Source organism: Lemur catta, chromosome Y, assembly GCF_020740605.2.
Source record: "Lemur catta isolate mLemCat1 chromosome Y, mLemCat1.pri, whole genome shotgun sequence".
Taxonomy (NCBI): domain Eukaryota; kingdom Metazoa; phylum Chordata; class Mammalia; order Primates; family Lemuridae; genus Lemur; species Lemur catta.
This window is the reverse complement of record NC_059156.1, coordinates 4,938,810-4,953,452: the sequence shown is the minus strand read 5'-3', so window position 1 is coordinate 4,953,452 and position 14,643 is coordinate 4,938,810. Positions and strand designations below refer to the sequence as shown.

The following is a 14,643-nucleotide window of genomic DNA, read 5'->3' as shown; positions in this document are numbered from 1 at the left end:
GGCAAGGAATTGACTTCTGCTGCCTGGTTATGAAAGTCCTAAGTGGCCTCTTCACATGTCAGGCTGTTGCATGCGTAGTGAAAATCTGTTTAGTGTAACCACCTTCATCACTTAATTTGTCCAGATCTTCTAGGTAACTGGATGTAGCTTGTACATCTTAGCACTTGCTGCTTTCCATTGCAATTTTATGTTATAGAGATAGCTTCTTTCCTTAAACTCCATGAACTAACAAGCATTTCTTCTGCAGCTTCCTTACCTCTCTCAGCCTTAGTAAAGTTGAAGAAAGTTAGGGCCTTCCTCTAGAATAGGTTTTGGCTTAAGGGAATGTCAGTGGTTAGTTAGATCTTTTATCACACCACTAAAACTTTCTTCTCACCAGCAATAAAGCTGTTTCACTTTCTTATTCTTGTGTGCACTGGAGTAACACTTTTTTATTTTATGTATTTATTTATTTATTTATTTATTTTGAGAAGTTATGCTGCTGGGGGAGTAGCACTTTTAATTTCTATCAAGACGTTTCCTTTGCATTTACAACTTGGCTGTTTGGGACAGGAGACAAAGCTTTCAGCCTATATGGACTTTCAACATATCTTTCTCAAATTTAATCACTATCTTTAAATTTAAAGTGAGAGACATGGAACAGTTCTCTTAACTTGAACACATAGAAGCTACTGAAGGGTTATTAAGTGACCTAATTTCAGTATTATTTTGTCTCAGAGAATAGGAGAGGGAGAGAGATGGAGAAATGGCCAGTTAGTGGAACAGTCAGACCACAATACAACATTTATCAGTTGTGTTTGTCATTATATAATGGCCCAATTCATTGTGCCCCAAAACAATTACAGTAGTAACATCAAAGATCACAGGTCATCATAATGGATATAATAATGATGAAAAAGTTTGATATATTGTCAGAATTACCAAAATGTGACATAGAGACATGAAGTGAGTATGTGCTGTAGGTAAACCAGTGCCAATAGACTTTCTCAATGCAGAGTCACCACAAATCTTCAATATGCATAAAATACAGTATCTGTGAAGTGTACAGAAGTCAGGTGTAATCAAACAAGGGGTGTGCTTCTTTATGCAAACCATGAAATGACACCAGTACCTCCAATTGCAGTCTAATTCCATAAGCTTGCTTTAGTTTTTTTTCCATTTTTGCTTATTTGAATCTTCCACATATAGCAGTGAGGAACCTGGCTCCATATTATTCTTTAATACAGTTCTTTAATTAATCCTGTAACTGCCAGTTCTTTATCTCTACTACCAATGTAGTAGATTTCCCTGCACAGATACCCTCAACTTTACTTAGGTCAGGCCTTATCTTCTAATGACAGGATGCCCTTTGATACAGAAACTTAAGCTAAGTATTATCAGAAACTATAATGACTTTCTTTGGGGGTAATTTGTAAAGCTCAGGAAGATGCCTCATTGCAACTGGATACCGATTTGGAAGACAATGAATATTTACTAAATGACAAAAAGAAATTGCTGACTTAACAGCTTTGAAAAAAAATAGGTGAATGGAAGCATAGCTCATAGAAGGAGAGGTACCTGTTATGGACTGAGAGCACTGGAAGGATAGGAGTAGGTGTTCACTTTTTTCTTAAGATAGACTCAAAAGCTGTGTATGCAGCTCTCAAGGTAATGGCATGCTTTCTTTGTATTTGAAGGTTATACTTCTGTTCTGCTCTTCTAACTCTTCTTACCTAGGATAAGTCCCACATGCACAAGCTTGACTTGTACTGACATTATTACCCTATATGCTGATTGAATATGAGCTATTTGGTTTTATTTGCTTTTTTTTTTCTGTTTCCTGCATTGTCACTTTTTTCCATTGAAACTTTTTCTATTAAAACATGACCAACTTTTGATGTTGTAATAACATTAAAATTTTAAAGTAAATTATTTCAGAAATATTAGAGTATTTACATATACCATTAGCAGATTCAGTGACTATTAACATTTTGTCACATTTTTTATTAGTCTGTCTCCATATAATTTTTCTAAGATTTAGAAAGGAAGTTACAGTTACCTATGTGTTTTCATCTATACATTTTTACCTAAATATTTCAGTGTGTGCTTTTTAAGAAAAAGGACATTCTCTTAGATAACCACAGAAGAGTTTGTCATAACATCTTTGATGATCTTGACATTTTTGAAAAACAGACCAGATGTTTTGTACACTGTCCCTCAAATTGGGCTCTGTATGCTTTGTCATTATTATAATCAGGTAATCAGGTAATTTTTAAAAAATTATATTAAAAATACCCATAAAATTTACCATCTTAACTGTTTTAAGTTGTAGTTCATTGGTGATATGTATTTACATTGTTGCACAACCATCTTCAGAATGTTTTCATCTTACAATACTGAAACTCTACCTTTTGAACAACTATCCATTTTTCCCTCCTCCCTATCACTGGCAAACACTATTGTATTAAAATATTCTGTTTCTGTGAGTTTACTACTATAAATACTTCATATAAGTGAAATCATACAACATTTGTGTTTTTGTGACTGGCTTATTTCACTTTGTGTGACGTTCTCAGAATCCATCGTGTTGTGTTAACGTGTCAGAATTTTTTTCCTCATAGTGGCTAAATAATATTTCATTGTTTTTATATGACATTTTGTTTATCCATTTGTCTGTTGATGGATGCTCAGGTTGTTTCCACCTTTAACTACTGTGAACAGAACATTTGTTTACAAGTTTTGGGCCGGGCGCAGTGGCTCATGCCTGAATCCTAGCACTCTGGGAGGCCAACGTGGGTGGATTGCTCGAGGTCAGGAGTTCGAGACCAGCCTGAGCAAGAGCGAGACCCCGTCTCTACTAAAAATAGAAACAAATTAGCTGACCAACTAAAATATATATAGAAAAAATTAGCTGGGCATGGTGGTGCATGCCTGTAGTCCCAGCTACTTGGGAGGCTGAGGCAGTAGGATTGCTTGAGCCCAGGAGTTTGAGGTTGCTGTGAGCTAGGCTGATGCCACGGCACTCGCTCTAGCCAGGGCAACAAAGTGACACTTTGTCTCAAAAAAAAAAAAAAGAAAAAAAAACATTTGTTTACAAGTTTTGATGTGGATTTATGTTTGCATTTTCTTGGATATATGTCTGGGAGAGGAATTGCTGAATGGTATAGTAACTCTTTGTTTAACTTATTGGGGAACTGCCACACTTTTCCAGAGTGGCTGTACCTTTTTATATTCCCATCATAAAGGTATGAGAGCTCCAGTTTCTCTTCATCTTCACCAACACCATGTTGCCTAGGCTGGTCTTGAACTCATGCCCTTAAGCAATCCACACCCCACCCTCTCCAGCCTCCACCCCACCTCAGCTTCCCAAAGTGCTAGCATTACAGGTGGGAGCCACTGGGCCTGACCTATTTGTCTTTTTATTATTGAATCCTGAGTAACTGGAGGAGCTTGTCTTGTTTGTGTTTCAAGAAGAACTAATTAATTTTTTAGTATTGCAATTTTTTTCTGTCTCCAGTGGATGAAGGGGAGGACATACTGATTTGAAGTCTCTGAATAGGAAACTGTTCCCTTTATATTTTGAGTTGATAATTAAAATGCCCTGATTATGTCTTGTAACATTTAATCTTAGAGCTCAGCTTAATTAAGATGTATGGATATTATTTTGTATTTAAGGTCATACTCTTCAAAATAGCAAATGTGAAATATTCAGAACATGTGAGTTATATTTTGCTTTAGTCTGTGTCTTTTTTCTTTGCAGATAGCACAACTGTAGAAAAATTAAGAGCTACTTGTTTGGACCATGCAAAACTTGGTGAAAGCAACATTGGTCCATCTCTTGATTCTCTTTTCTTTGGTCCCTCTGCCTCCCAAGTTCTGTACCTAACAGAGGTTGGTTTTTTCCTTTGCAAAAATATAATTTTTACATTCTACAGTAATACTAAGAATACATTTAAGATTTTAAAGAAATATTTTGAAATAGGAATTTATTACCAGTGATGAAGTACATATTACTAAAAATTTTGTAATGCGTTTTAATGTAGTCTACTTTTTTTTTTTTTCAGGTAGTTTATGCCCTGTTAATGCCTGCTGGTGCTCCTCTAGCTGATGGTTCCTCTGACTTTCAGTTTCACTTCTTGAAAAGTGGTGGCTTACCCCTTGTACTGAACATGCTAATAAGAAATAACTTCTTACCAAATACAGATATGGAAACTCGAAGAGAAGCTTATTTCAATGCTCTTAAAATAGCAAAACTGTTATTAACTGCCATTGGCTATGGCCATGTTCGGGCTGTAGCAGAAGCTTGTCAACCAGTTATAGATGGTGCAGACTCTGTGACACCGGTAAATTTTAAGAAATCTTTTAAAATAAGTTTTATTCTTAATATTTTAGTTTTAAATACAAACTTATTGATTCTTAAATGGATAATGCAAACTGAAGGCAAAATGTAGCTTATTACCTTAAAGGTTTTCTTGTATTTAGTTATATTTGTATTAAAAGTATAAACATTGACTCTATTCCAATTTGAGATGACATTTCTGCTCCTTAAATCTTTCTTCAAACATTATCAATTGTTTGGAGTATCATAAAAACTTCACCTGATTCTTTTGTTAAATCATGTCTAAAAGAGATATAAAGATGATTCCTTATAAAGAAGATTTCATTGCTGTGCTGCCAGCCTCGATACATAAAACTAACAGTCCTCAACATTTGCTTAGATTTGATGCAAAGATTGAGTTCAGTTCTAACTAAAATAGAGTTCACTTATTTACATTATAAATGATGGTTTTACTAATTATTGGTTGAAAATTAAATGCTTCAGGATATAGACCATTACCTTTAGAAATGTGTGAGGTATTAATTCGATATTCTAGAGTTATCCTTAATTTTGGGTGTGAAAATACTATTGTGATTTTGTTTAAAAGTAAAGAGAGTCATCATGCTGAAGTATTTCAACCCAAATATGGCATCTGGGATTTGCTTCAAAGTAATTTCTGGGGTTTAATTCTGGGAGAGTCAATGAAACAAGTTTAGCCTTTTATTAATAATTACTGAAACTAGATCATGGGTAATTCAGAGTTTATTAAATTCTTTTCTCTGCTTTTAAATATTTTTGACATTTTCCATTGAAGGAAAGGTTAAAAAGAAGAAAGAGTCATTTTGTACTTACAAATTTAGAATAGTTATTTACAAAGTTCTGTCCTCATCTTGAGTAATTTTTATTGCTGTCCCTATCTTGAGTAAGTTTGTGTTGTGGGTTTCATGCATATTTAATAAAAGTAGGTTCTTGTTAGAGCTTAATGCAATACATACAAGATAATTTTATCTATTTCTTCATTCCTTTCTCCCTGTACATATTATTAAGAAATGTGCCACTGCAGGATACAGAGATACATAATAGCCTCAAATCACATTCTAGTAGGGAGCTAATGTAAAATTAACACTTAAAATATGTTTATTATAGAACTATCTACAATAAATACAAGAATGTCACCATATGAGAAATAAAATAACTTTTCAATAAAATTCTTGAGCTTCGGGATTTAAAAGCTTTTATACTATTAAGTAAAATTTTGTAGTACCTTTTGCATATTACACTTCTGTTATTCCTTACTTAACATAATGTGTCTATGAAGAGTTTAGAACAGAAGAGTTTTTGAATAGCCATATTTGGTTCTGCCAGTATTATAGTAAAAGTAGTTATTTTTGCTCTCCAGCCCATTCTTAATCCTTCCTTTCAGTTTCTTGAGTTGAATTGGAGACTAACATATTAATGGTGACTTCAAGAAAACAGTTTCAGCGTAGGAACTGCCACAAAAGTTTGTTGACATAAAAACTACACTAATTGGATTAGTAAATTTCAATTAGCAGTTTTAAAACAATATATGGAACTTTTTACTCATTCAATAGAATCTATGTCTATCATATTATGTTCATAACAGGTATATATTTATTATATATCTCCTATATGCCAGATACTGCTAGAGATGCACTGTGAACCTGAGCTTACATAGTATATGTATGTATTCTATATGTATACAAGTTAGTTTATTGGAAAATAATGATCAAAATATATTGGGCTTTTGTGTGCCAGTCATTATGCTTTATCTCATTTAATCACTGAGTCAGCCATATTTGGTGAGTCGCTCCTATTTCTATTTTGTGAGTGAAAAGTAAGACCCAAATTAATGAAGTAACTTGGTCCAAGGTGATTGCAGTGAGCGGAGATTTTAACTCAGTGAAGCAGGCTAGCACTGAAATTACATTTTACCACCTTTGCTACATTAGCTTTTTATGTGGAATCTTTAGTATCGCTGGACAGATTATCAAAAATTCATTAAAGGGGCCAGGCGCAGTGGCTCACGCCTTTAATCCTAGCACTTGGAAGTCTGAGGCAATTGGATCGTTTGAGCTCAGGAGTTTGAGACCAGCCTGAGCAAGAGCGAGACCCCATTTCTACTAAAAATAGAAATTATTTGGACAGCTAAAAATATATATAGAAAAGCCGGGCACGGTGGCTCATGCCTGTAGTCCCAGCTACTTGGGAGTCTGAGGCAGTAGGATTGCTTGAGCCCAGGAGTTTGAGGTTGCTGTGAGATAGGCTGATGCCACGGCACTCGAGGCCGGGCAACAGAGTGAGACTGTCTCAAAAAAAAAAAAATTCACTAAAGGATTGTAATAATTAATATGTACATAACATGAAATTTTAAGCTTTTCTGATTAAAGTTGGAGAGAGGAAATGGAAGCATTAGACCTCTTCAGTCTTATGCTTTGCCCACCTGGTGACTGCAATAACACCTCCCTAAACTCTTGAATTTCCTAAAACATCTATTTTTAGTAAGACATTTTTAAACAAAACTTTGATGTGAAATCAGGTAGGTGAAGAGGATGGAGGGTTAGACTGTGAGAGACTTTAACATGTTTTTGGAATGAACATTAGAATTCAGGTAACAAAATTAGCCTTGAACAAAGTAAGGAACATCCTAAACACTAAAGGTGAAGATACCAAGAGGTGTAAGTTTATAGATTTTTTTAAAGGACTAATTTAGTAACCTCCGTTTTCTCCATCATATTATGGTAGGCATAATCATCTGTTGAAAGTGGGGACTAAAAGAAGGATCTTCCAGAAGCATGTAAAATGTTCAGAGTTAATGTCATTTTTGTAAGTGAAAGTGAGCCCAGGTGTGGAAACAATATTAAAGTCATCTCAAATTGGAGCTTGCAGAGTAGTATTGTCACTCTGAAACGCAACTAAGAGAAATCTATAGTGTTGACAATATGGAATGATTATTAGGCAAACCACCATAAATTGTACAGGTAATAACTGAAGGGATAACATACTGAGAGAGTGGTTATAGATGAGGAGCAAATTATCAGGTTTTTTAAGAACAAATTATTGAAATTAAGTAACGAACAGTTTCTTTTTTGAAGTGAAATGATTAATTTTTTTCAGATTAACCAAGTTACTCATGATCAAGCAGTAGTACTACAAACTGCCCTCCAGAGCATTCCGAATCCATCCTCTGAGTGCATGCTTAGAAATGTATCGATACGTCTTGCTCAGCAAATATCTGATGAGGTTAGTATTAAATTTTGAAAGCTCTGGGATCCTGGATGATCTATAATATATTTACTCATAAATAAATAAGTTTGTCACAACTTGAAGCTAAATATTCTGAGATACTTTAGTCTTTGGCTTCATTGAAAGTTTTATAAAGTTATATTTAATCTGTTAGAATATTAAGGCTTTAGAAATTTTAAAATTTTTTGAGGTATAATTTACATTGCATAAACTAGATCAAAGTAAGTTTTGATAGACGCTTAAGCTACTGATACTGTCAAGGAACAGAACCTTTCTGTCAGTCCCCGAAGTTTTCTTGTGACTCTGTATTTTTTACTTCTGACTGTCTCAGCAATCACTTACCTGCTTTTGTCAGTGTAAAATGGTTTTCATTTCCCTAAATTTTACATAAATGGTATCATAGCCTTTGTGGTCTTTTAAGTCTGGATTATATCAGTCGGCCTGATTTTTTTAAGGTTGTCCGTGTTGTTTTATATGTTTAGTCTGCTTTGAGTAATACTCCATTTTATGATCATTCCACATGTTTTCATCTGTTGATGGACATTTGGATTCTACCTAGTTTTGCCTATTAGGAATAAAGCTATTATGAAATTCATCACCAAGTCATAGTGCTTCTGAAGGTGTATATTTTCATATCTCTTGGGTAAACACCTGTGAGTACAATATCTGGGTAATCTGATATTTCTGTGTTCTAAAATGTATTATGAAAAGTAGTATAGAACCCTGTCTAATCTTAACGTCAAGCATATTTTGTGGGTTTTGCTGTTAAACTATGTTGCCTTCATATGGGAAGTCATTTTATATTACTTGATGTTTAGGAAACAAAAAATGGAACCAAGACAACTTTAAACATTAAGTTGAAGCATATTTACTTCTTTTACAGCCATTTCTGCTACTTCTTTTATAAAAAGAAATGTGTTTTTTTTCTGATTATTCACTTTAATGATCTGTCAGCACTTGTAATTATTCGTTTTCTTGCAGGCTTCAAGATATATACCTGATATTTGTATAATTAGAGCTATACAAAAAATTATCTGGGCTTCAGGATGTGGGGCATTAGAGCTAGTATTTACCCAAAATGAAGAAATAACTAAAATTTATGAGATGGTAAGAATTATTACAGAAATCTATTCCTTTTAAGAAAATGTTGCTTAATTGTCCATATGACTGAATTTTCATCATATGTGCCACTTTAAAGACCAAGTCACTCATATTGAATGGTTTAAAATTAACTATTACCTGTAGGTAAAATGAGAATATGTACACTTTTATTTTGAAAGTAAAATACTTTAGGATCCTGCCATGAGACAGCTTTCTTTTACAACTAATTTTTTAAACTTCTCATTGAAGTGCATGTAGTTATACTGTAATGTATATAGTCCCATTCCTGTTAGTTATTCTTCTTTCTTTGTGTTTTTGTCCCATGTAAATTTTTGGTAATTATTTTGGATGTATGGCATTTTTAAGTATTTTACTTAGTTCTTATAGAATACTCAAAAGCAGGAAGAGTATCCACCATTGAAGTGTTATTGTTAGCCTTCCAGTAGATTAAGGAAATTATTTACAGAAATGAGACTGTGTTTAATTAGCTTTTTGATTTCCTGGTCGTTATGCACCTGTCCCTGATTTCCTTTTCTGTTTAAAAGTGGAAAGTAGGTTATAGCATCACTCAACTTCTCTTTTTGGTGTATTTGAATGTTTTGTTCCGGACATGTGTGTATTGGTTACCTTCTGATGAATAGAAGCAGATTAAAAATTATTAGCTACCTACTTGAGTGTATTTTAAGTTACAGAAATCTTCCATATCCTTCATAAACATTGGTATATTATGTTTGCTTTTTGAATAAGATAGCATTCTATTTTTGCGGGGGCGGAGGGGAGGGATAGAGTCTCACTCTGTTGCCTGGGCTAGGGTGCCATGGTGTCAGCATAGCTCACAGCAACCTCCAACTCCTGAGTTCAAGCAATCCTACTGCCTCAGCCTCCCAAGTAGCTGGGACTACAGGCATGCACCACCATGCCTGGCTAATTTTTCTACATATTTTTAGTTGTCCAGCTAATTTCTTTCTATTTTTTTTAGTAGAGATGGGGTCTTACTCTTGGTCAGGCTGGTCTCGAACTCCTGAGCTCAAATGATCCTCCCACCTCGGCCTCCCAGAGTGCTAGGATTACAGGCATGAGCCACCAATGCCCAGCCAAGATGGCATTCTAGGTCGGCTCTATAATACAATTAGTCAAAGGCCCAAATTTCAGGGCCAAAATGATTCCTTAGAAAGAATTGTGATTGCAGCAAACATACATCACTCATACTCAGAATAAGAAAGTGAGTGATACTTGACTTCACTAAGTATGCTCCTTTAATTCCACTCATGATATATTCCAAAGGGCCTCAATAGCTCCAAATGAAGAGTCTTAGGCCAAATCATCTTTAGTGACTAGGTCATTTTAAATGGTAACTGGAGTGTTTGTGAATTCTTCTCTAAATGTATGTCTAGGTAATTTGCTAATGATTTATAATTTTACAGACTACCAATGCAAGCAATGAGCCAGATGTGGAAGATGAACAGGTTTGCTGTGAAGCATTGGAAGTGATGACGTTATGTTTTGCTTTAATTCCGACAGCCTTGGATGCACTTAGTAAAGAAAAAACCTGGCAGAAGTTCATCATTGACTTGTTATTGCACTGTCCCAGCAAGTAAGTCATTTTTAAATCTAATTTGGAGGAAAGCTGACCTTTTTCTTTTAAGCAGAAATAAATGAATTTTGAAGAAAATTTATGCCACATGTCAAATGAAGAAATCCTTTTCTTATCTATATAACACCATGATCTCTAGGAAAATATTAATTAGCATATTCCATCTAACCTAAATTTTTATTTGCTCTGCAAAATGCAAGCATTATTTTTCTTTCATTATTTTTTAAACTGTGGTAAAATATATGATTATATGTAACAAAAATTAGCCATTTTAACCTTGGATAATTCGGTGGCATTATGTTCACAGTGTTGTGCTATCATCACTGCTTTATATTTCCAGAACTTTTCATCTCCCCCAAAAATTCTTTTGAGCAACAACTCCATTTTCACCATTCTCCAATCCTTGGTAACCTGTAATATACATTTTGTCTCTATGGATTTCCGAGTTTAGATGCCTCTTAAAACTGTATCACACAAATCTGGACCCTTTGTGTCTGGCTGCTTTAGCTTGGCTTGATGTTTTCAAGGTTCATGTTGTAGCATGTGTTAAAACTTGATTCATTTTCAAGGTTGAATAATACTATTTTATGTATATATCAGAATTTGTTTATATATTGATCTGTTGATACACAGACGGTTCGATTGTTTCTACCTTTTAGCTAGTGTGAGTAGTGTTGCTGTGAACATTACTGTGAACTCAGATAACTGAGTTCCTATTCTCTGTACTTTTGTGGTATATGCCTGGAGATGGATATGCTGTGTTATATGGTAATTGTGTTTAACTTTTTGAAGACTGGCTGAAATAGTGGAGTTGCTTCACCATTTTGCACTCCCACCATCAATTTACACAGGTTCCAGATTCTCCCCATCGTTTCCACACTTCACTATTTTCTCATTGTTTTGTTAATTGCCATCCTAATCGGTATAAGATGGTATCTTTCCATGGTTTTGATTTGTATTTCTGTAATGAGTAATGTAGTGATATTAAGGATCTTTCCATGTGATTATTGGCCAATTATATTTCTTCTTTGGAGAAATGATCAAGTTCTTAACAGCATTATTGAACTGGGTTATGTAATTTTTTGTTCTTGAGTTTGGAGGAGTTTTCAGTATATTGTCAGTGTTAATCCTTTCCCAGATTAAGGATATGCTACGTTTTCTCCCTTTCTGCAGATTATTTTTCCACTCCATTGATAATGTCCTTTGTTGCACAAACGAATTTTGATGAAGCCTAATTTATCTACTTTTTCTATGGTTGCCTGTTTTCTTGTTGTCCTATGTATATGGAAACCATTGCCGAATCCAAAGTCAAATTATTTACTCTTAGATTATTTCGTAAGATTTTGTACTCTTTTAATTCTTAATTTTCAGTTTTTGGTCCAGTTTAAGTTGATTTTTGTGAATGATGTGAGAGGTAAGAATCCAACTTCAGGCTGGGCGCAGTGGCTCACACCTGTAATCCTAACACTCTAGGAGGCCGAGGTGGGAGGATCGCTTGAGGTCAGCAGTTCGAGACCAGCCTGAGCAAGAGGGAGACCCCATCTCTACTATAAAAAAAAATAGAAAGAAATCTGGACAACTAAAAAAATACATATAGAAAAAATTAACCAGGCGTGGTGGCGCATGCCTGTAGTCCCAGCTATTCGGGAGGCTGAGGCAGAAGGATTGCTTAAGCCCGGAAGTTTGAGGTTGCTGTGAGCTAGGCTGACGCCATGGCACTCACCCTAGCCTGGGCAACAGAGCAAGACTCTGTCTCAAAAAAAAAAAAGAAAAAAAAGAATCCAACTTTATTCTTTTGAGTATGAATATCTAGTTTTCCCCAGTCGTCCTGGCACCTTGCAGAAAATGAATTGATGAAATTTTCAAGGATTTGTTGGCTTTCAATTTTATCCCTTCTCTATGTCTGTCCTTAGCCTATATTGCTCTGATTACTTTAGCTTTGTGGTAAATTTTGACCTCAGGGAATGTGAGTTCTCCAACTCTGTTCTATTTCAAGATTATTTTAGCCATTTTGGGTCCTGTGATAATCTGTATAAATTTTAAATTGTATTTTTCAATTCCTCTGAAAAAAACACACTATTGCAATTCTGAAAGGAATTGCACTGAATCTGTGGATTACTTTTGGTAGTATTGCCATCTTAATAATTTTAAGTCTTCCAATATGTGAACATAGGGTGCCTTTTCATTCACTTAAATCTTATTCATTTCTTTCAATATTTTTGTTCCTCCTTGGTTAAATTATTTCTAAGCACTGTTTTTTGTTTCTGTGGTTTTTTGTTATTGTAAATGAAATTGTTTTTGTAGGTTTTGGGGGGAATGTTCATCACTAGTGGATAGAAACACAAAATTTGTGTATTAATTTTATATCCTATAATTTGGAAGAATTTTGATGTGGATCATTTAGTTTTTTCCATATAAGACCATGTCATTTGCAAATAAGATGGTTTTACTTATTTCTTTCTTTTTTGGATCAGTTTTATTTTTCCTATTCTTGCCTAATTCCTCTGCTATGTTAACAGCAGTCATGCTTGTGTTGTTCCTGATTTATGACAAACTTTCAGTCTTTCACTATTTAGTGATGTTTTTCATATGTCCTTCATCCTATTGAGAAAGTTCGCTTTTTTCCTCGTTTTTTTCAATTGTTTTTATTATGAAAAGGTGTTCAGATTTGTTCAGATAATTTTTGTAAATTAGTTGAGATTGCTGTCATTATTTCCTTCATTGTATTTGTGGTGGTATATTAAAAATTGATTCTTAATTTTAGCCACTCTTACATTCTTAGGATAAGTTCCACTTGGTCATGGTATCTTATACTTTTAATATGCTGCTGAATTTAGTTGCTAGTATTTTGTTGAGAATTTTTGCATATATACTTGTAAAACCTATTGGTCTTTGCTTTGCATTTCTTATAGTATCTTGGCCTGGTTTTGTTGTCTGAATAATGTTGGTCTTATAAATTGGGCAGTACATTTTGGGTATCCCTAATTTTTGACATGCTTAGGACCAGAAGTGTTTCAGATTTTGCATTTTATTTATTTTAGAATATTTATGTATGTGGCTGATGGGAACCAAGTCCAAATATGAAATTCATTTATGTTACATATATACACCTTATTCACATAGCCTGAAGGTAATTTTATACAATACATTTAATAATTTGTATGTGAAACAAAGTTTTATTCGTAATTTATGTGTGGAATTTTCCACTTGTGGTGTCTTGTCAACACTGAAAAAGTTTTGAATTTTTAACTAGGTGTGTTGGTGCCTGTAGTCCCAGCTAAAGCTGAAGCAGGAGATCACTTGACCCCAAGAGTTTGAGGCCAGCCTGGGCAACATAGTAATACCCCCATTTCTGAAACACAAAAAAAGTATCAGATTGTGGAGCATTTTGGATTTCTGATTTTTGTATGAGGGATGCTCAACCTATACTTTTGGGTTGCTCATCCCTCATTTTTGTATGAGGGATGCTCCACCTATACTCCCCCTTTGGGAAAGAGAGTGACTGTTCTTTTTTAACTCTTTAAACATTCGGTAGAAATCATCAGTTAAACCCTTTGGTTCTGGGAGTATTTTGTGTGTGTTTCTCTCCTTTGTTAGTAGGTTTTTGATGGCATTACAGATTCAATGTCCTTACTTGTTCTAGGTCTATTCACTTATGTCAGCTCAATTTAAAAAACATCTCTTCTTCTCCTTGGCCGTCTTTTTCTGCTTTCCTGATGTATAGATTAGATTATTGATTTCTATTTTTTTCTTTTCTAGTGTATGCGTTTGGTGCTATAAATTTGGCAACACTGCTTTTGTTATCCTGCATATTTGGTTTGTAAATATTTTCTCAGATGTATTGTCTGGGTAATTTTGTACAAAAAAACAAAAACACAAAAGACTGTCCACTTTGTAGTTATTAACTATTATATTTGCTTTAATTGATAATATATTCATTACAATCTACATTTCCCTGCCCTAGAACTTGTCCCTACAAAAGCTCCTGGTATTACGGTGACTTCCAAGCTCATTAGGTGCATGACTGAAAGTCTCTTATAACATTTTTTACTTAAAAATGTATTTTGTCTGCAGCTTTTGTCTCATTGTTGAGTAGATTGTTCTGTGTTTGCCTATTAGATCTAGTCAGTTTGTGTCGCTCAATTCCTCTATTTCCTTACTTATCTTTCTGTCTAGTTGTCGTGGTCATTATTGAGAAAGAAGTATTGAAGTCTGTAGAACAATTTTCCCAATTTATTGAGTTAATGTTTCATACATATATTTTGATGGTCCATTAGGTGTATAAAAGTTTATAATTGTTATATTTTCTTGCTGTCTATGAACCTTCTTTGTCTGTTCTAAATTTTATTGCTTTAAATTTTATTTATCTGATATTAGAACCTTGGGC

General features: G+C 34.3%; 1 protein-coding gene across 3 annotated transcripts in view; it reads left to right on the top strand.

The window, feature by feature from the left end:
• Nucleotides 1–14,643, top strand: part of LOC123629100 (probable ubiquitin carboxyl-terminal hydrolase FAF-X) — a 166,632-nt gene that overhangs the window by 86,216 nt on the left and 65,773 nt on the right. For all 3 annotated transcript variants that reach the window (XR_006731901.1, XM_045539062.1, XM_045539064.1), the window contains 5 exons: nt 3,740–3,870; nt 4,044–4,322; nt 7,433–7,558; nt 8,543–8,668; nt 10,087–10,256. Coding sequence is in view for 2 of the 3 variants with exons in the window: in XM_045539062.1 (XP_045395018.1) it covers nt 3,740–3,870; nt 4,044–4,322; nt 7,433–7,558; nt 8,543–8,668; nt 10,087–10,256 (832 nt within the window). In the remaining variant the exon portion in view is untranslated. The remainder of the gene's footprint in view (nt 1–3,739; nt 3,871–4,043; nt 4,323–7,432; nt 7,559–8,542; nt 8,669–10,086; nt 10,257–14,643) is intronic.